The 26,078-nt window shown below is 43.1% G+C and overlaps 1 protein-coding gene across 1 annotated transcript in view; it reads left to right on the top strand.

Moving 5' to 3' along the window:
• The window catches only part of ADAMTS17 (ADAM metallopeptidase with thrombospondin type 1 motif 17), a 371,310-nt gene that overhangs the window by 284,607 nt on the left and 60,625 nt on the right, over nucleotides 1–26,078 (top strand). Inside the window, 1 exon segment of the mRNA XM_017847918.1 lies at nucleotides 2,376–2,511. Coding sequence (XP_017703407.1) covers nucleotides 2,376–2,511 — 136 coding nt within the window.

Below are 26,078 nucleotides of genomic sequence, written 5' to 3'. Positions count from 1 at the left end.
TAGGATCATGCCCATACCGCTGCTTTGCCCGGGGCTTAGGGCCCCCCAGCTCTGACCTGTGGGTGAAGTGGGGTTTGGCTGATGTATGACTACGTCTTGGGTGTGACAGGTGGACCCTGGGAATAAACAGAATAGACCTTCAACTGTTGCCGCTTGCTGGAGGGGCACCAAAGCATGCCTCTGCCCACTCCCAAATTCCCTTCCCTCTTGGCCACAGTCACCTCACTCCAGGACCCAATGGAACGAAAAAGTCCTGCAAGTCGGGTGAAGCATTCCTAGCATGAGTCCTGACTGCACAACTTCCTGCTTGACCTCAGCAAATGACTTCCTCTCTCTACCGCGAGTTCCCTCACCTCTAAAATAGGATAGTTGTCTCTCATGCCCACTGCAGGGTCCACAGGGTGGAGCCAAAGAACCTGTCGTACAGCAAGAATCAATATGACCAAAAGGCATTGTGTTTATTGTTGTGTCATTGAGAGGGAGCAGTAGGAAGTCATTCTGAACTCTGAGTCAGCAGTTTCTTAGTACAATGCTGTCTGTCACCCTAGCAGGGAACATCGCGGGGTCATGGGAGATGGAACACAGGGTGGGTGGATTTTAGTGAGCACAGAGTTGGGACAGAAGATTGACCTGGACTCTGGTATGCCAGCCCAGAGAGTTGGATGATGGAGTGGAAGTCTGGGCATAGCCCCCGCCATCCCTAGTCCTGAGCATCTATTAACTGCTTGGATAAGTTTTATTGGATGTCCAATATGTAAAGCATTGCTTACTATTTAAGGGACTCATCCCATTTTTCATGGGTAGGAGTTATAGACACACAGGAATTTCTTCCTGGGCATCTTGGCCAACCACCCTCACTGTCTGTGCTTAGCCTCTTCCTGCAGCAGCCCTGCGGCAGTTGGCATAGCCTCTGGATACCACCATCAGCCCTGCATCCTCCACTCTGCACCTCTCCCCGGGGGGCCTTCTCCCCCTCAGCCCTTAGCTGCCCCTCGTGCCGATGGCCTTTCAACCTCCAAATCCAGCCAACACATCTACCTCGGATTCCAGCCAGATTTTCCTCTTGGGCAACTTGTTGCAAACTAAGCGTAGCCCACATGGAACAGTAAACAGGCTCTCCTGGGGTCAGGGGCAGGCTGTTCTGTTGCTGTTGGCGTGATGGCAATCCTTTTATGACACTGATGACTTCCAGCTTCCTAACACAGTGGTCAGACCTGCCCCCAAAGCCGAAAGCAGTTTTGTGCTTTCTGTACTCACAAAAGGCTGCCATGTGGGGCAGCAGGAACTGGCGGTGGAGTTCAGGTCTCCATGATTTCGAGTCATCCCTACATGACAAATTGCCTAGGACACAGACCAGCAGGGAGCCCAGGATGCAAATAGTTGTGCTTGACTCCCTATTAATCTTTTATTGTCACTCTTCCCAAATAATAATAATAATGACAGCAGTAGAGCTAACATGAAGTGTTAGCTGCCTGCCAGGTTCCGTTCTATGGGCACCATATACATTCGTTTATTTTAATCATCACTGAGGCACCCTCAGGCACAGGGAAATTAAGCAAACCAGCCTGCTTGAGGAAACCGAGATGCAGAAACATGGTGGCCAACTGTCGACGCTATGGTCACTGTGATGCTATTTGTGATAGAGCCAAGACTTGAACCCAGACAGCCTGGCTCCAAGGGCCACCCTCGTAACTCTCAGTCACTCAGCCTGCCTGACAAAGGCCTGCCTGCCATGCAGTGTTTAGGGTGCTCTGGGAACACCCAAAAGAAGGGCTACATCCAACTGGGATAATGGATTAGCAAAGCTTCTCAAGAGCAGGTGGGGGCTCAGCCATAAGTACCAGCTGGCTGGCTAGACAAATTCAGAATGGCTCTGGAATGCCTGTCTAGAGGATGCAGGTCTGCATGTCTTCCAGACCAGAATCCTTGTCCCCCACTTCTCCCCAGCAAGCAGGAGTTCTGTAATAGGTAGCCAGACTCTCTACTGAGGGCTGATGTGCAGGTATTTAATTGAGATCGGATCTCCATAGACTTTAAACATCAAACCAGAAGATAAAAAGATGAGCAATCTTTGGAAATTAAAGGCCCAAATCAACGAACCCCAAGCTGTCCAAGGACACCACTCATCTGAGGTGTTGCTGCTTTCTCATCCTATTCTAGAATCTTCCAGGGCCCCACTCTGCCTTCTGTGTCTTGCACCCTCCTCCCTGCAATTACAGTTCTTCTCTACAAACCCACACAACATTTACAACAGTCACTCTAAATGACAAAGTGACCATCAGCAGCACCCAAACATTCCTTCATGGGCATGCAAGCCCAGCCTTTCCAGGTGGGTGCAGCCACAGTCTCTCAACTCCCTGTGGTTTGGTTTCCAGGGGAGCGCAGAACCATCGTCTCGTGCACACGAATTGTCAACAAGACCACAACTCTGGTGAACGACAGTGACTGCCCTCAAGCAAGCCGCCCAGAGCCCCAGGTCCGAAGGTGCAACTTGCACCCCTGCCAGTCGCGGTAAGGAGCTGGGTTCTGTTCTGTAGCTTGGGCCCACCAGAATCTGGGGCAGCAGCACCATCAATGGTGGGGAGCGATAGGCAGTTAATGCCACAGTACTGCTCTATGCTATGTTCCGTTATTGTTGATGAGTGACTTCTGCTGGCTCAAATTACCAAATTTCTAGCTACTGAGCCAGAACTCTGATGGAAATACAGTCTTCATTGGAAGGCATTCTGTAGGAGACCATTAGTAACATCTCATGGCAAAGGAAAAAAAAAAAAAGCCATCACCACACACTTTTAACCAGTACCCATTGGCTTCCCCAAATTACTTTGTCTTGGTGGAGAAGGAAACAAATATTGGCGTCTGAGTGTCCAGGAGAAAGGGTGCACACAGGCTAATGTTGTGGGTGACCTGTTTCAGTAGCTGAAATTCATGTCATTGAGTGTAGATCTTGGTGTTTGTTCTTTGGGATCAATCAGAACTCCTGTCCCAGCCCCAGCTTTCATGGCCGTGTTACCCATGTGAACTCTCTTGGGTTGTCAGGAGATGAATTGTGTGGAATGTGTTTATCAGCTAAGCCTCCTCTTTTCAAGTCATTTTAGCGTGACTTTGGCAATTCCATTACATTGTGTCATGTCACCCTTTGACCTTCCGTTCTGTTCTGAATTGAGGTGAATGGTTTTTGCTTTGCGGTTCTGTGTATCATTTAAGGCATGTTTAGTATTTCCATTTTTTAGGTTTCTTTACCATTAAGGGTGTTTAGTATTTCCATTTTTTAGGTTTCTTAACTCAATTTGTGCTGCTCGCTAGTACAAGAGTTTCACAACATATTTGGCTTCTGCACAAATCCCCTTTGTTTTGTCAAACTCTTAAAATGTGTTTGAGTGAGAAAGAGAGGAGACGGGAAGGAAAAAAAGAAGGTGAGGCTTGCTGCGATGATTTTCTGTGCTCCTTGCCAAATTAAGAATGAAATTCCACCCTTAAGGCTGAAGGCCTGGAGGAAGAGCTCACTGCAGGAAATCTGCTTGAGCACCCTCGGTATGAGCAGCCGTACCACAAACCTATTGATCAGTCCTTCAACAAGTCACATTCATGGGCCACAGAAAGAAGGACTTGCCACTGTAAAGACTCAGCAGTCTAACAGGCTACAGCCTCTTCTCTGGAAACTAAAGATGGCCTGGCCCTGGTGAAGTGATTGGAAAATAGGGTGAGAGACGATGGAGGAGGAGAAGTCAGCATGAGTTCAATGGCATGATTGAGCAAAAAGGTCTTAGGGCTCCATTCGAGAAGCGTATTTTAAAATCAGTTCTGTTTTCAAACTATTTTATACCCAAGTCTTTTTAAAATTATGCACAGAAACCAATAAAATGAAACAGATGAAATGAAAGCTGCTGCCACTGAATTGAGACACACACATGATGTGGCAGAGTGGGCCAGTCTGCTCTGCCTTTTCTACCTCTCACAGTAGGTCCTGGCTCCTCTGTGGGACTCCAGGGATAAGGTTTAAAAATCAAGGGTTCCGCTTCCTGTAGAGATAGAGTAGCTTATATTAGACCAACCCTCCTGCAGATTACAATTATGAACTCTGGAGACAGTATAAAAAGCAATTGTTTAAAAGCTAGAAAGCAGCCTAGGCGAGGGGGCTCACGCCTGTAATCCCAGCACTTTGGGAGACCAAGGCGGGCAGATCACTTGAGGTCAGGAGTTCGAGATCAGCCTGGCCAACATGGTGAAACCCTGTCTCTACTAAAAATATAAAAATTAGCCGGGTGTGGTGGCAGATGCCTGTAATCTCAGCTACTCAGGAGGCTGAGGCAGGAGAATTGCTTGTACCTGGGAGGCGGAAGTTGCAGTGAGCTGAGATCGTGCCACTGCACTCCAGCCTGGGCAACAGAGCGAGACTCCATCTCAAAAATTAATTAATTAATTAAAGCTAGAAAGCAGTTAGAAACTGAAGAGAAATAAAGAAATGGAGGAATAGAATGGCATGGAATTGAATTACCCATGTTGACAGCTCTTCAACCAAATGAAGGCCCTAGTTCCATTGAGACTAACTAAAACTCTGATAGATACCTGCCATCTTTTACTGGTTAAGCCATCAAAGGAGAATATTCAGGGAAACCCATAGCAACTAGAAATTGAGAAGGAAAAACTCCAGAAAAGAGGGAGCCACAGAAGGGGACTCCCAAATTCTGCATATATCTCAAGAATCTCTGGGAATTCTTAGAGACTAAGGCCAAATCTAAGAATAATACAGCCCCGCCGGACCCCACATAGCACAGCTAAGGCTAGAAGACCTGAACTGAGACTATAGCTGCTGCCCACCACAAGAGAGACAATGCCTGGAGTTTTATTCCAGCGAATTAGCTGCCTGCTAAAACAAAAATTCAATATTCTTCTAAAATGATACTCTATAACTGCATTGTTCAATATGGTAGTCACTAGCCACTCCAAATTGAAATCTGCTATAAATATAAAATATACACGAGGTTTCAAATATTTAGTATGAGCAGAGATTATAAGTCTTAATAACTTAATTTTATAAAATAATTTAAGATTATAAAATATCTTAATTTTCAATGTGATTACTTTGATTATAATCATCCCAAATGATTATATTTTGGATACATCGGGATAAACAAAATTACTAAAATTAAAATCGAGATTTTTTTTACTATTTTATTGTGGCTTCTAAAAAATCCAAATTAACAGGCTGGACATGGTGGCTCACGCCTGTAATCCCAACACTCTGGGAGGCCAAGGCAGGTAGATCACCTGAGGTTAGGAGTTCGAGACCAGCCCGGCCAACATGATGAAACCCCATCTCTACTAAAAATACAAAAATTAGCCAGACATGGTGGCACACACCTATAGTCCCAGCTACTCAGGAGGCTGAGGCAGGAGAATTGCTTAAACCTGGGATATGGAGGTTGCAGTGAGCTGAGATCACGCCTCTGCACTTCAGCCTAGGTGACAGAGCCAGACTCCATTTCAAAAAAAAAAAAATCCAAATTATATATCCAGTTGTCAAATTATTTCTGTTGAACAGTACTTCTGTTCATTAGTGTATCATTCACAGTGTTCTGGGTACAATCCAAAATTACTAGTCATACAGGGAAACAGATCCATACTCAAAAGAGAAGGCCATTAATGGAGACTGACTGCAAGATGACGCATATGTTGTAATTAGAAGAAAAGAATGTTAAAGCAGCTATTGTAACTATGCTCAAAAATGTAAGGAAAGCTATGCTCATGGTCACAGAACATTTAGGGAATCTCAAGAAAAAAAGAGATACTCTACAAAACACAATTTTACGACTAAGAAATACAATATCTGAAATTTTAAAAATTCACTCCATGGATCTAACAATAGAGTAAGATGATGAAAGATTAGTGAAGTTGAAGATAGAAGTTTAGACATTATTCAGTCTAGAAAACGGGAAGGAAAAAATTGTTGACAATGAGCAAGACTCAGTTACCTGTGGGGCAGTATCAAGCGTTTTATCATAAGGGTAATTGGAATCACACAAGGAGAGAAGAGAGAAGATGGAGCAGAAAAATAATAGTTTAAGGAACAGTGATCAAAAATTTCCCAGGTTTAGTGAAAGACAGATAAGAAGTAATCAGATCACATCTTCATGTTTCAACTAGATTCCAGATTAATTCAAGGTGCCATAACAAAGCCCTCTGGTCATTACAACAAGTGGGCCAGTATAGCAAGTTCATGATTTTGCGTCCCATGTGTCTTCTAAGAGAGAACCTTGCTGCACTGCAAAACTGAAAACAGAAAATCATGTAGGAAAACACCTATACAACAAAGTGACATAAACCAACATGAGTGTAAACTCTATAAATGAGTGTCACAGAGTTGTGCTAAGCCTATGATAGATAACATCAAGTGTGTGTATTGCTGCAGAAAGTTCAGAGTCATTCTGGCTTGATGGACCACAGTCCTGCGGTCTTGCCATGTTTTAGCCAAGTTCAGGCCAAACACACTTCAGACTAAAAGCAATTTCAGAAGCATGTTCTTAGTATCTCCATAGAACAGGGGTCAGCAAACTTCATCTGTATAGGTCTAGAGAATAAATATTTTTGCCTTCACAGGCCACATGTGGTCTCTGGCACATTTTTTTCTGTATTTTGAGTCATAATCCTTTAAAACATGTAAAATTTGTTCTTTACTCTTGGGTTGTACAAAAATAACTCCGCAGGCCAGACTTAGCCCACACATAAGAGTTTGCTGGCCTCTGTTTCAGATTATTGCTTACTCTCATTTTGCCCACTGAGATATTGGGACCACACCCTCAGCATGAGCCAGAGCTCTGCAGGTATAAGCTCAGGGAATGTATTTTCTTATTATACAAAGGAGAACATGTTAGAATACTGAATTTCTTTTTGTTGTGTAACTTGATAAATATTCGATTTCTGCCTCCCCACCCCTTCTCTTTTCCCACCTCCTTCCACTCCCTTCCTGACTGTAAAATCATGAGAATCAGACTTAAAGAATGAGTGGAATTACTTAGAGCCGAAAAGAAAATGAAATTGAAAAACAAGAGAAAATAGCACCTAAAATCTGCCTTAGAGAGCCTAGACAGGAAGTGCCTGGATGCCTGCCCTAGGCTGGTTTTGTTTGCTAAATTTGTTGATTTGTTTATTCTGAACCATCTGACCTTGTACTTTCTCTTAAAAGTGCCATGACTCATCAAAGAGGATTTATTGTTTGGCTAAAGAAATGTATGATCTGATAATAGATTTTAAAGCTCTTGCAAGTCCTAACAAGATAGATGTATGCATACATACATACACATACATATATACATACACACACGTAAATATGTCTACATGCACAATATATATCTATATATACGTATTATGTACAGTAGTCCCCGCTTATTTGCAGTTTTGCTTTCTGTGGTTTCAGTTACCCAGGGTCCACCATTGCCCAAACATATTAAAAGGAAAATTTCTGAAATAATTCATCAGTTTTAAGTTGCTTGCTGTTCTGAGTAATGTAATGAAATCTCACACCATACCGCTGTGTCCTGCCCAGGACGTGAATCATCCCCTTGTCCAGGGCATCTACAGTGTCTCTGCTCCCTGCCTGTTTGTCACTCAGTAGCCATCTCAGTTAGCAGATCGACTGTTGGGTGTCATAGTTCTTGTGTTTTACTTCATAATAGTCTCAAAGAACAAGAGTGGTGATGATAGCAACTCAGATGTGCTAAAGAGAAGCTATAAAATGCATCCTATAAATGGAAAGGTAAAAGTCTTCAACTTAATAAGGAAAGAAAAAAAGTGTATGTTGAGGTTGCTCAGATCTACAGTAAATGAATCTTCTACCTATGAAATTGTGAAGAAAAAGAAGAAAGAAATCTGTGCATAGTATATACAGGGTTCAGTACTAGCCTTAGTTTCTAGCATCCACTGGGGATCTTAGAACATATCTGCCACAGATAAGGGAGGACTTCCGTACGGCTATTATACACACACACATATTTGGACAACAAAATTTGAATTATTGCATGGCATGATCTAGTTGTCATGAGTCTTTCATAAGAACCTGTGGTTACATGGATTCATGCTAGTAAGTGAAGAACAGTGGAAAGCCTGACCTTAGGAAATGAATGCCAGAAAATCAGGGAGATTGGACACACAAGTAAAAACTGCACTTGGGCAAGAGGGTGAGGTGGAGATGTGGAGGGTCTGGATTACAAATGGCTGTTTCAGGTGGGGTGGCATGAGTGGAGGACAGAGCCTGTAACCTGGAAGAAGAGCCCAAGAATCCCATGGTGTGAACTTTATTAAAGAAGCCAGAATGCAACCCATTGTTGAACCTGGCAAGGTGAAAGAGCCTTTCTATGTTATTGTTACTCTTTGACCTTTAAAATGGCAGAGATGTTTGTCTTTTTCCTTTATACTTTCCTTTATTTCTCCTGATCTCCCTTTAATTTTCTTCAACCCTTTTTCCATTGAGTTCCTGACAGTTTCCTTTGCCTTCCCAACTGTACACCATTAGCACCTCTTTATTCTAATCCTAGCTCTGTGGATACTTCTCCCAAACCCTGCTGTAACCATATGGAATCTGGAGTCTGACACGCATGGCAGATGGCGTCTCCCCAGCGTCTCACACACCAACACAAAAACATTGACAAACCTGGCCCTGACATTGGCAGGCGTGGCAGAAATCACAGATCAGCTCAGCTGTTATGGCCATGGCCAGCAGCCTTCACCTTGCTGACCACAGTCTGCAGGGAAGAGGCCTCCCCATCGTTCAGCATCCAAAGAGCAGTACTGTGTGCCGAGACCCTTGAGACCCAGCCTCAGGTGGTCCTGGAGCAAGGAGGCAGGAGCTGGCAATGAGGTGGACTTGTCCCGGCGCACAGACCTTGTGCTTTACCAGATTTAACATTTTTGCAGTCTTTAAGAGCTTATTCGCCACTTGAAAAAGGCCATTCCAAGTTATTAGATATTTCCCTATAGTATTTATGATTTGAACTTCTTCCCAGGCAGTACATGCTGTACTGTACATTGAATTAGAGTGATTCAGAAAAGAACATTCAACATCTTACTGGCAATTGAATTGAATAGTCATTTTCAAGGAAGTATCTTTGGTTTTTAAATTTGTTCTCCTTCCTCAATTATCTTAATCAGGCTGGCCTTATTTGGGGTTAAAATGGAATAGAATCCCTTCCTTTTTATTAAAGCACATTTTGTGTGTGTGCCCGCGTGCATGTATGAGAGAGAGAGAGATTGTGACTTAAGAATGAAGTCACTGGAAAATGTGGATCTTCAGCTACAGCCACAATCTGAAAAGATACGTTTTTTAAATCAATTTCTTGCTAGTCTGAAACATAAACATTTTCTTTCCTGTCTTTTTCTAAAATAAAATAGGTAAATCTAATTATGACTAAATCTGTGGTGTGTTACATGCCTTGTTGATGGTATGTGAGTGGGGAGGAGAAATTTACATTGCCAAAATGCTGGAACTTTTTCTGACACAAATTTCAGGATGTCACCTGTCTTTAAATTAAGTGGTAAGTTTTGAAGCCTTACCTTATTGATCTAAATTAAGAAACATTCAAGATGAAGGACAAGAAAGCATTTTCAGAAGTTTTTTTTTATTTTTTTGGGTCATTTGACCATCCCTTCGTTTGATCATTACAGAGAATGAGAGAACGCCCTGGTGTCAGGTTCACAGGTGACAGCATTTCTCCTGTTGGGAAATGCTTTGCATGTAGGCTCTGCAACCCATCAGAAGAGATGCTTCTCTCTTCCTGACTTTTCTGAGTAATAAAATATGAAGACCATCAAGCACTTGATGTTTCCATTTGACTTTTTGTGTCACAATTACAAGAAAGGAGAAGTAAAGGGAAAAGGTGAGATTTAGTCTGAGGAATACTGAAAGAACAAAAACAATAACAACCGCTGCCCCCAAAAAGATTACAAAGTGATCTATCAGAAATGAAGGGAAGCTATGTGTTCTCCAGGTTCTGGAAGAAACATCAGTCCGTAGAAGAAATGGCTGTACAGTAAGGGCAACAGTGGAAGGATTCCTAACTTGTGGAATTGCTGAGAGGTTTCAGAAATGAGCTTGGATACGTTGGTGGCTGCTTCTCCAAATGGTCCTTTCCGCTTTGCCTTGGGCCTTTTTTGGTCATTCTTGGCAGAGTCCAGTGCTGGCTGACTCTCTTACAGCAATGAACAGTCCACAGATAAGAATTATTCATTTCTCCTTCTGAGTATATACTTATATGCAAATACATTGAAAGTAAGAAGATGAAAGAAGTTATATCATGCAGACAGAAAGCAGGAGTGCTATACTAATATCAGACAAAAAGATTTTTTATAAAAATATATTACTAGAATATAGACATTTTATAATGATAAAACGGCAATCCATCAGGAAGATATAACAATTATAAACATATAAGACCCTAAAATACATGGAGCAAAACTGACAGAAATGAAGGAATAAATACACAACTCAACAATAGTAACTGGAGACTTCAATACCTCACTTTCAATAATGGATTTTAAAAACAAGGTATATCAACAAGGAAATAGAAGACTTCAACAACATTGTAAACCAACCAAACCTAATAGATATCTATAAAACACTCCACCTAACAACAGCAGAATTTCCATATGGAACATTATTCAGAATAGATCATATACTAGGCCAGTAAATAAACCTAACAAGCACAAAAAAGTAGAAATAATATGAGGTATGTCCTCTGGCCACCGTGGAATGAAATTAGAAATCAGTAAGAGAAAGAAGTTTAAGAAACTCATAAGTACATGGAAATTAAACAGTACCCTTCCTAAACAACCAGTGGGTCAAACAGAAACCACAAGGGAAACTAAATCATATTTTAAGATGAATGGAGGTGAAGGCATAACATAACAGAACTTCGGGAATGTGGCTAAAGCAGGCCTGAAGGGGATATTTATGGCTGTAAACACTTACATTGAAAAAGAAGAAAGATTTCAAATCAGTAAACTAACCTTCCATGTAATGACACTGGGAAAGAAGAGCAACAAACCCTAAAACAAGTAGAATGAAAGAAATAGTAACATTCGTGCAGAAATTAAATAAAGGGTAGAAAGCAGTAGAGCATGATTTATAATCCTTTGGGTATATACCCAGTAGTGGGATGGCTGGGTCATATGGTACATCTAATTCTAGGTCCTTTGCCAATACTGTTTTCCATAATGGTTGAACTAGTTAACAATCCGCACCACAGTGTAAAAAGTGTTCCTATTTCTTCCACATCCTCTCCAACACCTGTTGTTTCCTGACTTTTTAAATGATTGCCATTCTAACTGGTGTGAGATGGTATGCTCATTGTGGTGTTTGATTTGCATTTCTCTGATGGCAGTGATGATGGCCATTTTTTCAATGTGTTCTGATTTTTTTTTTTTTTTTGCTTGTATGAATGTCTTCTTTTGAGAAATGTCTGTTCAATATCCTTTGCCCACTTTTTGATGGGGTTGTTGTTTTTTTCATTGTATATTTGTTTGAGTTCTTTGTAAGATTCTGGATATTAGCCCTTTGTCAGATGAGTAGCATTGCAAAAATTTTCTCCCCCCATTCTGTAGGCTGCTTAAAGAACAGCATTGCACACGTATGTTTTATTGCGGGCACTATTCACAATGAGCAAAGACTTGGAATCAACCCAAAATGTCCATCCTGTGACAGACTGGATTTAGCAAAATGTGGCACATGCTACCATGGAATACTGTGGGCAGTCATAAAAAAGGTGAGTTTGCGTCCTTCTGTAGGGAACATGGATGCAGCTGGAACGCAATCATTACTTAAGCAAAGCGTATCACAAGAACAAAAAACCAACACGCGCATGTTCTCACTCATAGGTGGGAACTTGAGGCAATGAGATCACTTGGAACTGCCGGGAAGGGAACATCATACATGGGGCTATCATAGGTGGGGAGGGATGGCATTGGGAGTTAATAGCCTGATATAAATGAGCGAATTGATGGGTGCTGACGAGTTGATGGGTGGCAGCACACCAACATGGCACAAGTATACATAATGTAAAACAAACCTGCAACATTATGCACATGTACCTAGAACTTAAAAGTATAATTTAAAAAAAAAAATAAAAAAAATAAAATAAATAAAAATAAAAAAATAAAGTAATCTGAAAAAAAAAAAAAGAAAAGAAAACAGTAGAGCAGAATAATGAAACCAAAAGTTAACTATAGGAAGAAATCAACAAAATTGGTAAGTCTTTAGCTAGATTGGCCAAGAAAAAAAGATGTAAATTACTAAGTTAAATAATGAAAGCAGGAATGTTACTGCTGAGCTTACAGAAATAAAAAGGGTTGGGAATGAACACTATGAACAACTGTATGCCCTAAGTTAGATAACTTTCAGAAAATGGACAAAGTCCTACACATAAGCAAACTACTGAAACCAAATAAAGAGCATCTGCAAAAAACCCACAACTAACACCATATTTAAAAGTGAAAGACGGAATGCTTTTCTCCAAAGATCAGGAGCAAGACACAATATCTGCTCTTACTAGTTCTATTCAACATTTTATTAAAGATTCCAGCCTAGGCATTTACCCAAGTAAATGAAATAAAATGCATCCATATTTGTATAGAAGTAAAACTGTCTGTATTTACAAATGACACGATACTGTATACAGATAATACTAAGGAATCTCTAAAAACGATTCGAACTAATAAACAAGTTCTGGATGTTTGCAGATGTGAGATCAATAAGGAAAAATCAATTGTATTTCTATATAGTAACAATTAAGTGAAGTTAAGAAAAAAATCCACTTATAATAACATCAAAAAGAATAAAATACTTTGGAATAAATTTAATAAAAGAATTTTAAAACTCATATTCTGAAAACTACAAAAATATCTCAATAAATGGAAAGACATTCATTTTCATGAATGAGAAGACTTGTTAAGATAACAGTACTCTACAGATTGATTTATAGATTTAGTGCAATCTCTATAGAAATTCAAGCCATCTTGCTTCCACAAATGGGGATGTGACCCTAAAATCCGTATGGAATTGCAAAGGGCCTCAAATCATCAAAACAATCTTAGAAAAGAATAACAAAGTTGGAGGACTCATGCTTCCCAGTTTCAAAGCTTACTACTAACTAGAGTGATCCAGACAGTGTGGCCCTGGCATAAGGATAGACGTAAAGAACAATGGCATATAACTAAGAGTCCAGAAATAAATCTTCACAGTTATTGTCAATTGCTTTTCCACCAGGGTGCCAAGAGCAATCAACGGAGACAGAATAGTCTTTTCAAACAAATGGTGCTGTGACAACTAGCTATCCACATGCAAAAGAATGCAGTTGGAGGTGGGGCGCATTGGCTCACGCCTGTAATCCCAGCACTTTTAGAGGATTGCTTGAGTCCAGGAGTTCGAGACCAGCCTGGGCAACATGGTGGCAACCTTGTTGGTTGGTGGGCAACACTTTCTCTACAAAAAATACAAAAATTAGCCTGGTATGGTAGTGTGTGTCTGTAGTCCCAGCTACTTGGGTGGTGGGGGGCAGGCTGAAATGGGAGGATCGCTTGAGCCCAGGAGGTCAAGGCTGCAGTGAATCTAGATTGAGATTGCACCACTGCACTACAGCCTGGGTGACAGAGTGAGACCCTGTCTCAAAAGACAAAGGACAATCAAAGAATGTGAAAAATACTTTCAAATTATATATCTGATAAGGAACTTATATTAAGAATATCTAGGCCAAGCATGGTGGCTCATGCCTATAATCCAAGCACTTTGGGAGGCCAAGGTGGACAGATCTCCTGAGCTCAGGAGTTCAAGACCACCCTGGACAATATGGTGAAACCTCATCTCTACTAAAATACAAAAAATTACCTGGGCGTGGTGACACATGTCTTTAGTCTCAGCTACTCAGGAGACAGGCATGAGAATCGCTTGAGCCCCGGAGATGAAGGTTGCAGTGAGCCAAGATCATGGCACTGCACTCCAGCTTGGGCTACAGAGTGAGACTCTGTCTCAAAAAAAAACAAAAAAAACAAAAAAAAAAAAAAAAAAAAGGGGAATACCTAAAGAACTACTACAACTCAGTAATAAGATAAGACAGAACGTAGTTGAAAACTGAACAAAGGATCTGAACAGACATTCCTCTAAAGAAGGTGTACTCAGCATCCTTAGCAGGGAAACGCCAATCAAAACCATATAGAGATTCCACTTCACACTCACTAGTGTGGCTGTGATCAAAGAGATAGATGATAACAAATGTTGATGAGGATGTTGAGAAATCAGGACTTTCATACACTGGGATGGGAATATTAAATGACACAACCACTTTTTACAAACTGGCAGTTGCTCAAAAAGTTCTGCTTTGAGTTATTATTCAAATCAGCAATTCCAGTACTATGTGTATACCCAAGAATGATAAAAACATGTCCACACAAGAGCTTGTACACAAACGTTCATAGCATTATTTATAATGGCCAAAAGGTAGAAGCATGGCACATGTTCATTCACTGAAGAATAGATAAAAAAATGCAGCATATTCAGGGAGTGCAATATTATTCAGCCATAAAAAGGAATGAAGTTCTGGCACAGAGAAACCCTGAAAACATGCTAAGTGACACAAAAGGTCACATGTGAAATTCCATTTAGATGCAATGTCTAGATGAGACAAAATCCATAGAGATGGAAGGTAGATGGGTGGCTGCCTAGGGCTAATGAGGAGGGAGAGGGATGGAATTGGGGGTTGATAACTAAAGGGTTACAGGGCTTCTTTTGTTGTAGTAAAAATATCCTAGATTGTAATGAAAACCATTGAATTGTATGCTTCAAACGGCTGAATTGTGGTATATAAGTTATATCTTAACACTATTAAAAAACTCACAAAAAAGTGCACACTTATGGTTGCAGGTTCTTGGGGAGCTAAGGAGAGGCCTTCCACAGGCTCCCGTGAGTTCAAAGGCTGACACAACAACCCAAAGCTCACGATATCTCGGGACTTGGGGCAGTGGAGACAGTCAGGAGCCTGTGCTAGAAATGTCCTAATTGTCCCTTCTCAAGCAGGCATCGATGGATCTTGTTTAGCGGCTGCCTTTATCATGCTGGGCTGCTTATGTCACCACCTCCTCTGTCCTTTCCTGCTGCACAGTTTCAGCTTCTCCCAGCGCCTCTGGTGGGGAGTCTTAGGACAGAGAATTTGCCCAGTGTGGTCCGTTGCGCTTCGGCAGGCCCTTTCACAGTGCACCTTCCCCTTGCTGCCTCTCTGTGCCCTCTTTACCTTTCCCCTGGAGGGGCTTTCCTGCAAATCATGCACCACCATGGCTGTCATTCCCAAAGAATCTGACAGAGAAGCCCTAATCCTTCTCCCTGGGCCGGCCATCATCTTTGCAGCCTCACAGAAAAGCCATCCCAAGCTTCACATTGGAGACACCCTCCCATAGGCTGGTTGGGTTTGGAACTGGGAGTCAGGGATTTTCTTTCCCCATGTTCTCTGTGCTTCTAACTTGCAGTGGAGCCTGGACGGGACCTCCTGTGTCTCTGAGCAGTAGCTTGTGCACCCATAACCTGCAGAGAATAACAATGTTCTCTGCGTGTTATTTCAACAACGATAACTTGGTGAGCCGTCTTTTCATTTTCTAGGTCATTTCTTGTTCATATTTATACCACATACTACCAAGTTCTTGCAGGATTTGACATTGCTTAATATTGGCCCGAGCCCACCAACCTTAGTACTGGACAAGATGAAAAAGAGTGTTGTAAACTGAACAGGGAAGCCAGTCTCTGGGGGTCCCTCTGGAACCATGCAGACCCACCTGTCCTCCTGGTGGCCCCCAGCTTGCCCCCAGGCTTGGCACACCTGAGGATCAATGCCTAGATTTGCTCACCCCAGTCAGTGAAATCCTGTCCCGAAAAAAGTGCCATCCTCCTTTCCCCCTCATCCCCGTACCTCTACCTCAAACCCCAAAACAGAAACATCAGGATAAGAATGAGCAAACATTACACACTGCTGAGACAGTGAAAATAAGAACGTAACCAAAGTCGTGGCCAGGATCCCTTCACACACACACAGGATAAATCTTTCCTAGGTAATATATGTACTCTGGAAATACTCCAGAATTCATATTAATTTTTTTAAAATAACTGAGCACATCCCTTATGATCATGTTTTACATCTGTTCCTCTCTAAGAAACCATTTAAGCCTTTCTAGAAAGACCTCACATAGGCTGGATTCATAAACATTCAGGGCTGCCTGTCAGAGCTAACATCATGAAACCTGGGTCATTTCTAACCATCTAAAGCATTGCTGGGGAATTGCATGCCTGGCCTTTGTTCAAAGTTACTGCGCTTTTGAAAGCTGAGCACCCTGAGTACCTGAGGGTTGCCTTTTTACAAATATTCCAAGTGCTTGAGTTTTCCTCATGGAGTATGACATTAATCTTAGGTCCCTGGGGTGACGGGGCATTTGCTGGGAGACAGGCAGGTTCTCCTTTTCCAAGGAAGGTGGGCTTCCAGCTCTGTGTGCCTCCATGTTTATGCTAAGGCGGTTATTAAGGAAAGAATAGAATGAAAGATTTGTCAGTGAGCTAAGGACACTGCACTGAGAGGGAAGAGGCTGAACCTGTTTTAACTTTTTCTTACGTGGGAATGAGTTTATTAGGTCCTTTTCCAAGAGAGGTTTTAATGCTGGAGGAATAAGGAGAACAAGTAGGTGTCAGGCACACAAAGGAGCAGGATGGAGACATCTGAAGCCACCAGTGGCCCTTTCACCAGTTCTGTTTGGGACATTTTCCAAGAGGGACTTAGTGGCTTAAATGTCAAAGGAAAGAGTTTGCAAGTGAACTGTCTTGGGCTGCTTGTCGGCCAAGGCCACAGACATCAGCTCCGATACAAGCAGTGGTGCACATATGGGGTCCTTCATCCCAAGCCCAGCAGTGGCATCCCGTTTCTGCAGGGGCTCACTGTGCTCTTCAGGTGAGGCCAGGCATCCAGCCTGCGAGTGGCAGGTGCTTCCCAGGCTGCAGACTACATGCCCTGCAGCTTCCTTGCTGGCTGGCCAGGCCTCTGCACTATGTACACAGTGACCGCAGACACAGCACTGCCTCCCACAGCACAGCCTGTGCCAAGATTAGAGGGAAAGGGGATTCTGTGGGCATGTCAGGTAGGGAAGTACTGGCTCAGACAGCCCCACAGGTCTCAATACTCTGTGGTCTCTCGCCGACAGATGCACTTTTGATGTACCACTCTGTGCTGTGAACCACTTTGAGGATCCCAGGCTTGTGCTTCTTCCCAGGAGAATTTTAATCCTGGAATCTACCCTTCCTGGAACTTCTGCAGAAAGAGTTGCTCCCACCAGCAAGGTCAAGGCACTGTGGGCTCACAAGGGCTTGGGGGACCCTATACCTTCACTAAGAAGTAAACACAGCCAACCTCTTTCTTCCATTGGATAGAAGATGGTGTATAGTGGGAGGTAAGGAGACCATCCAATAGGCTGATGGCATCACTGCCAATAAAACTCCTGTCCCCACCAGTCTCCCAGTCTGCTCCGAAGCCATGGCTGTGGTGTAGACATGCAAGGAGGTGATCCTGGCACCACCGGCTTCTAGAGCACAATTGGGCCTCGCTGGGCCACAGAAACCAAATCTCAACCTGTCCCAAAAAGATAAGAGAATATAGAAAGAATATGGAGTAGCTCCCAAAATTGAAGAGACACTGAAAAGTTGGTCTGGGAGAGAAGATCCCAGAGCTGGCTGGAGCGGCTCCTGCATCCACTCCAAAGGTCACTCTGCTCAGAACCCAGGTTCCTGCAAAGTCTGATCAGTCTTTCTCAGCTCATGTGCTCTGCTGTTGGCCAACAAACGGGAGCATGGTAAAGAAAACCGAGGTGTCTCACCTCTCACCAGAAGAAGGAAGATGACATGAGACAGGCAGAAATTATTAAGTCCAATAGAGAGACAGGCTGAGGTCATGATCTAACCAAGACTGAGAAATGAAGACTGTCCAACCCATGTTGCTCTCAGCTAGAATGAGAGCAGGCAAGTCTGTTAGCAAGAGGGCTACTGTACTGGAAAATCCCCGTGTACTGGGAAAAGCCAGCCCAACCGGAATGTTACTCTTGGATGGGAACTTTCAACATCAGCAGCTGTATGATTCTCAAAGCATGAGAGTTTTTTTTCCAAACTCTTCATGACTGGGTGTGGTACAACCTGTTACCAAACCCAGACTTATCCTGGTTATTTTAACCTCAAGATTGTACCAACAGAATCTCCACTCCCCAGAGTGTAATTTGATCAGGTGTGATGGCTTGGGGGGAAAAAAATGGGTGCAGTGGACTCATCAGCTGCTGGCTCAACCCTGCTCACTGGGCCTTCTGCTTCCTGTTGAGAGCTTAGTGTGGGCCCATAAATTCCAGAGAACCGTTTTTTTTTTTCCTCTCAAAACAGTACTCGAAAATGATTTTATTGTAAAAGTAGAGAATTTGAAAACTCAGAAGTTGTATTCTTGCTAAGATGTAAAGTGCAGAAGCAGCAGAAAGGCAGAGCTCTTTGGGAATGGGCCAGTTCACTCTTGCTCATCAGCAGTAAAGAGAGAAAGAAGGAAGTGACTGCTGGCTGTCTCATGGGTTAGGTAGCCCCACAGTCCCTCTGAAAAGTCGACGTATTCACCATATTTTAACAGATGAAGACTTTGAGATGCTTAGTCATTAAGTAGCTTTCCCAGCTCATTCTGGTAACAAAATGCAAAACAATGTTTTCCTCCTTTAAATCTTACATACTTTCTGCTTCTTCATTCTCATTTTAAAAACAGTACAGCCTGCTTCTGCCATGGCATGAAAAAGAACCCTTTTGATTAAGGCAGCTCTAAATCGATCTTCAAAAGTGGGGCAAGAGAGTCATCAGACAGTACTGTAGTGGCATTTAACTCAGAGCGCTATCAAGGGGAAGCTGGAGTGGCTCCTTTCCCTGGAAGTGAAACTCACAGCCCAAAGGCCCAAAGCTCTGGGATTAAACACTAGAGCAATTTCTCAGAATGCTGTAGTTAGTTGGTTTTCTGGCTTGTTGTTAGTGTTATCTGTACCCATACTAGAAAAGAAATTAAAATTCAGGACATATCTAACACAAGGGGTTCAATATGAAGGTGGTTTCCCAGGAGACCTGGAGAGATTTGGGGTTGAGGCAGTGAGAGGTGCTGACGGGTGCCATCCTGGACCTCTAAGACAAGCACACTTTCTACCCATGCCTAGCTTGGAGGGGCTGGGAGGGACTCTCACTCAGACCCCAAGTGACCAGTGATGCAAGTTGCTAGGCAATGGAGAAGGAGAGGTGTGTCTGTGGCCTGGGCCTGAGATTTTCTGGGTAAGGAACTAAACCTACCCATTCAGGACTCAAACCCACAGCTTCTGAAACCTCCATGCTGTCCTCTATAGCTAAATAATGCATCTACCTGGGCCAAGTGCCGCGTATAGACATGACACCTCCATCATTCCTGTATAGTCTGTGTGACTCTGTTTCTTTAGTCTTCCCTTTCTTTTTCTTGTTCCTCTTCCCCATAAGGGCAAGGACCTTATCAGTGCTCAATTCACTCAGCAGATATTCGTCAGGAACTTATTTGTAGAACCAACCTGCCACATGTAGTACTCTACAAATGTGGAAATCACTGGGTGTGCAGCTTAGTCTCCAGTGCCCAGCAGTGCCTAGAGCTTAGTAGGTCTTAGTAAGTCATTTGAACAGATAAATGGATTGTTTGATACTGGTGGAGGGAATGTGCCTCAGTCATCCCGGAATTGCTCATCTCTATGGTTAGTGGCATTATGTTGAAAATGAGACTTCATTCCAGTGGCATAAGCATTTGCCCGTTAGGGGGCAGATGTCTGTCCTGGACAGATGCTCCATTGATGAAGGGGTGGAAATCAGAGGCTGGTTTGGTACCCTGGTGTGTGCTGGATTGTCTTCTAGTTAAGTCGTTCACCCTCTCTAGGTACAGCCTGTGGTCGACTTTACCCCTGCTGTGTCCTACCCATAGCCCACCTTGACTTCTCCCTCTAGTCCTACTCATTCCACTCTCAGCAGCAGTTTCTGCAGACGTATTTTAAACCCTTCCTTTACCTGCTTATGCTTTACAGCAGCCTTTATTGAAATGGATTTGTTTAAAGTTGGAAGCAATAGCAAGATCATCATCTACTTATCATGTAGAGGCAAAAAGACATGCAATTTGTTAGGTTCGGTAGCTAGCCAGAAAACGAATGAAATATTCCATCCATTTCACCCATGGGCAGCTTCACATGGTGGGCACTGAGAGCCTGACCTCAGGTCCCCACCTCACCCCTAGCTGCATGCAAACCCACAGGCAAGTTACATGATCTCGCCATCTGTAAAACTGGGAAATGAGAACATCTCTCATAGAAGTCTTGAGGAGATTAAGTGAAGTAATGCCTATAAATTCCTTCACCCCGAGTAAGCACTCCATGAACGCCAGCCAAAACTATCATCACTGCTCAACTACAAAACTATATCGACGGTAAACATCAGCCAGCTGTTGGACCCCAACATTTCATGGGTTATCCATTATTTCGTAAGACACTCCTCACACATACACATGTGCGTGTGCACACGCACATTTTTAATACAGTTATAACTACGTAATCTAAACCCATGTTGGTATTTTCCAGATAGTAAAAGATTGGGGACAGGTCCCACAGTATGCTAACATTCCCCTTCTTGTCAGAACAAGTTCATATAATTTATACATATTTCGGGGTAAATTGCAGCAGCAGAAAAGTCTTGAGTGATTCTTTTGTAACTTCTTGAATGCTTCTGAGCTCTCTACCTGTGAACTTTAGGTAGTATCATCACCAGGATGGGGGTAAGACTAGGGAAGGAAAAAGGATTATGGGAGGGTCTCAGCGTCATTCAAACCCAAAGATTGGATTTCAGGCCCAGTGTGTGACTAGAGACTTCACAGATGTGCCATCCCCCGGTGGCTCGTTACAGACCACTGGAGCCCTGGTAGGGGGAGTGTGAGGAGGCTGCCTTTGTGGGTGGATGTGAAAGGCTGGGTCCTGCCAGCACTTCTGTCTGCTAACCTGTATTTGGGTTTAAATACCATTGAAGGAAGGAGCCTGGTGAAACTGAAGGACATAATTTCTTAAAGGAATTCCTTAGGACATTAAGAGCAGAAATGAGCACTGAGGAGGTCATGAACATGCCCTGGCCCACACTGTGCCCATGGCTCGGTTGTGTTTTCCTTCCATGACTCTTAATCCGCTTCCTGGGAAGAGGACGTTCCCTGGCCAGTGGGAGAGAGCTTTACCCTGAATCATGAGAACAGGGAGGGAAAAACATTTCAGCCGCACCTGCCCAGTGAGTTGTCAGAGAGGACAAAGGGTGATCTGGGGGCCAGCACCTCTAGAGAGCTGATCAGAAGCAAGCCTCGGGCCTCGGGTGATTATTTTCCTGATATGTCTAGTGGCTCTACTGCGCTCAAATCCTCAAGTGACTGGGTGACTGACAGAGTGCTCCGCCCCACTCCCAGAGCTTCTGATTCAGTAGATCCAGAGTGAGACCTGGGAACTTGCATTTTTAGCTAGGGCTCTGATAGCACTCATGATTCTGGTCCAGGGACTGCACTGAGAACCACCAGCATACAGTAACGAAGGTCCCTTGACATTTTAACTCAGAAAGCATGGTGGAAATCACCAGATTTGGTGAATTGGGTCCTGTGACTTGAAGCTAACAGCAGATGCAAAAATCCTTCAGAATGGGGCTTATCTAGGAGGGAAAGGTAGTCCGTTACCTCATCTCCTGAGGGTTTCAGGGCCCAGAGCCCAGCCCACTAGGGGAGAGAGGCACAAGGCAGAGACCTAACAAAGTGGAGATTGAAGGCAGGACTTTGCAGGAGGCTCCAGGCCTTGCATGGCAGAAGCTGTGGTGACTGGAGCTGGGGATGGAAACGAGGCAGCCGGATGCCCTAATTGACAGACAAAGCACTCCCCATTTCTCTTCTCTCAGGCATAAATGGATGAATGAAAGGTCTCATTACCCTGACTTTATTTCTTATAAAGCAGGAAGGTTCCTGACAACCTGGGAAGCAACGACCATTTTGTTTTGCAGTTTGCCACAGTCAGGAAAGGAAACTGAGCAGGGTTAAATCTAGATCCCTATGTTTTGAGAAGATATTAATAGAATAAGTAAAGGTCAGAGTAGAGGTAATTTTGTTCCCACAGCTACAGAAAGTCAATACAGCTCAGCACCTAGGGGAAATTTGGGAAGATTCCATTCTGACTCCATAATCACAACTGACCCAACAAGACGTAAGATGGGAGACATACTCAGGACTAGGGGTTCACCCCAGTGGCTCGGGGTGAGCCAGAAGGAAAGACCCAAGTGCACTGAGGCATGCAGCAATGGGAGGGAGGAAACAGTTTGGAGCCTTAGCAAGCAGCTCAGGCCAGACAGCGAGCTGTCCGCTAACAGCCCTGCTAAGAAACATTCGACAAAGACAGCTTTTTGTGGTTGTTTTAAGTTGGCCCTTGAAATAAGGAAAACTGACAAGGAGATGCCTGTTAAGGCTAAAAGTGACAAAAGGCAAAGTGCAGGTTCACTGCTGCTTTTCAAAAAGAAGAAGGAGGGTAAAGGTAAAAGGCAAAGGTAGAAGAAAGCAGGCAGAGAGCATGGCAGCTCAAGAAAACTAAGGAGGAAGCCCTGAGAAGCAGAAGCAGTGGAGTGAGGACTCCAGCAGCCAGGTTCCCATCCCAGCCCTGCTGCTGCCAGCAGGGGACCTGCAGCAGGCCACTCAACCTCTCTGTATGACAGGGGACTGAGAGAGTTCCTACCTCAGAGGGTTGTCATGAGAATGATACGAGTTAAGAGAAATAAATGGCTCAGGACAGTTCCTGGCACACAGTAAGAGCTAAATTTGTCATTTTTATGATCACTGTTATGATTTTCTAGAAGTGTCCAAAACCCCATTCCAGGACAAAATCCAATCCAAGATGCTACAGAACTCTACAGCTGTCATATCTGAGGCTCTGCTGACTGGTTCTGAGAAATCACAGCAGACAAGAGCAGAGCCAGTGGTCTGAGGGCTGGGTCTCAATTTCCCAAACAGATAAATGGCTGGGTCCAAAGAATGCCGTTTCAGAGTGCTGTCAACCCCTGGCACATCTAGAGGATGAGGGATGATTTAGGCAGATGGTTTGCATGCATTTTTGAAAAGAAGGCTGCATGAGTGCCCCAAATGTGTGAGGGTTTAATGAGAACATTCCACACCTGTCTGACAGGGTTATTTGGGTGGTGGGTCAGGTCAGCAGAGCACTAAGTAAGCTTCCTATGATATTGTTATGGATGAAGCAGGGACACGGATGACTGATGGCTCATCATCCAGGCGCTCCAGTTCCTAGAGGGTCTGTCTGTGGCTCTGCCTGTACAGCTTGTCAGCAGCCTCCTGTCATGTGACTTCTCTGGGCAGGGCTCCCCAGTGGGGACTGCCATGGGGTTAGGAGACTCCACAGGAATGTGTGGCTATCAAGTGGTAGGGCTCCTCTCAGAATGGGGCACTTATTCTGCTCCCCAACCCACTCCTTGTGGCTTATGGGACTCAGACTCCCAGTTCTCAGGGTCTGCATGATGTCCTCACAGATCAGACCAAGAAAGAAAATGTGAACTGAAGATTTTATAACTAGCTAAACTATCCTTCAAGTATCAAAGCTTTAGAAAGACAGTTTTAAATAGACAAGAGCTGAGGACACTGTATCCATGAGCCCTTCTTGAGGAATCTACTGGAGCAGGAATCAGCAAACTTTTTCAGTGAATGACAGATATTAAATATTTTAGGCTTTGCAAGCCATATAGTCTCTGTCTTAACTACTCAATTACATTGTAGCCCAAAAGCAGCTATAAACAATGTATAAACAAACAGACAGGGCTGTATTCTAATAAAACTGTATTCACCAAGACAAGTATCAGGGAAGATTTGGCCCTCAGGCGGTAGTTTGCCAATCCCACTACTATCATAGGATGCCCTCCATCTAACCAAGAGATGACTGGGGTCAGTGGTAAAAAGGCTGATGGTGAGCATCTTAGGATGTTTAATTGTGGAGCTAAGACTAACACAAAGTTAGATACAGGAATGGAAAATAATATGCAAATGTTATATGCTCTGACAAAATGAAAAGAATGCAACTAAAAGCAATAGAAAAAAAGAGAGTAGAATAAAAGAATAAAAATAAAGAAAAAAATAGAAAGCCGGAGAATCAAATGATAACATTGGTTGTTGTTTAGACAGTGGGTGGAAGTCAAGAGATATCATTAAAAACTGATAAACCAGGTAATAAGAGATTAGGAAAGAGAGGACAAAGTGTATTTTACAAAGGTATGGGTACTTCTGCACCTCCCAACTCTTACTCACCCTGTTCTCCTTGCCAATAATGCCTTCACCTGTATTCTCCGCTTGTACACATTAAAACACAATGTGATACCACTGACACACCCACTAGACTGGTTGAAATAGAAAACACAGATGAGATGATACCATGTTTTGGCAAGGATATGGAGCCATTGACTTCTCTGTCATTACAAGTGTGAGTGTAAATTGGCATAACCACTTTGGAAATCTATTTGTCTAATCATACAAATTCTCTTGACCCAGAAATTCTACTCCTAGATTGTTTCAAGGTGGGCAGAGCTATGCAGACATTCCCCAAAGTCTGAGGAAGCTGAGAGGCCAAAGAGGCTGACAAATCCAGTTTCTTAGAAAGAAACATTTAATAGGGACTTACAAACAGAAGCTATGTCTGTTCCTTGGGCAGCAGCAAGACAAGATGGTGGATCCCCATGCCATTGTCCCCCAGACCCAGGTCAAGGAATGGTTCAGAGGTGATTTGTAGGACAACTAAAGTGTGATAGCATATGGTTGTTTGACCAAAGAGCGCAGTTTATGGTATGTACCTGCTTTTACACAAGCAAAAGTAGATAAACTGGAAATCTTGGAGGCCTTCCTGGAACTATAGTTAGTCAGTTAAGCCAACCTGGTGGATAAGCATTCAAGATGGAGTTGCCTTAGCCTCCCATTTAATATGCAGTTGCTTTAGCTTCCACATAGGTATATGCCAGCAAGTTGTACAAGACATGTACAAGAATGTTCAGAACAGTGCTATTCATAAGAGGCCAAAACCTGAAACAACCCAAATGTTTGTCCACAGTACAATGTATGGATTGTGGTCTAGTCATACAATGGAATACGACACAGTGATGAAAATAGACTATTATTCTACAAAACTTGGATCAATCTCACAAACGAAGCTAGACACAAAAGACAAGAGTGCATGCTCCGTGAGTTCATTTATATAAAGTTCAAAAACACGCCAAACCAACCTGTGATGATAGGAGTCAGAATTGTTGGGGGAGGCTCATAACTGAGTATGAGAAGGCCTTCTGAGGTTCTGGTAATGTTCCTTTTCTTCATCTGAGTTGTAGTTACAAGCCTTGCTGTGTGAAAATTTTGTCAAGCTGTATACATATAATTTATAATTTATATACTTTTATGTATTTATGTGATACTTGAATAAAACTATCAAAATGGTTGGAGTAAAACAAAACAAAACCTTTAAATACCAAAAAATAAATAAATAGCAAAGACATAACATCTAAAAAGCACAGAAAACACAATAAAATATACACAGTAATTATAATTAAATAATACTACAAAGTTGAGATCAAGTGTATTAGAATTGGCCTAGCTTACTGGTTAAAAAGAAAAGATTTTCTTTTTCTGAAAGAAAAGGTGTGGTGGCTCACACCTGTAATCCCAGCACTTTGGGAGGCTGAGGCAGGCAGATCAACTGAGGTCAGGAGTTCAAGACCAGCCTGGTCAGGGTGGCAAAGCCCTGTCTCTACTAAAAATACAAAAAATTAGCTGGGTGTGGTGGCAAGTGCCTATAATCCCAGCTACTAGGGAGGCTGAGGCAGGAGAATTGCTTGAACCCGAGGGGCAGAGGTTGCAGTGAGCCGAGATCACGCCACTTCTCTCCAGCCTGGGCAAAAGAGCGAAACTCTGTCTCAAAAAAAAAAAAAAAGAAAGAAAGAAAAA

Source organism: Rhinopithecus bieti, unplaced genomic scaffold, assembly GCF_001698545.2.
Source record: "Rhinopithecus bieti isolate Rb0 unplaced genomic scaffold, ASM169854v2 scaffold_30906, whole genome shotgun sequence".
Classification (NCBI taxonomy): domain Eukaryota; kingdom Metazoa; phylum Chordata; class Mammalia; order Primates; family Cercopithecidae; genus Rhinopithecus; species Rhinopithecus bieti.
This window is presented reverse-complemented; position numbering and strand designations above follow the sequence as displayed.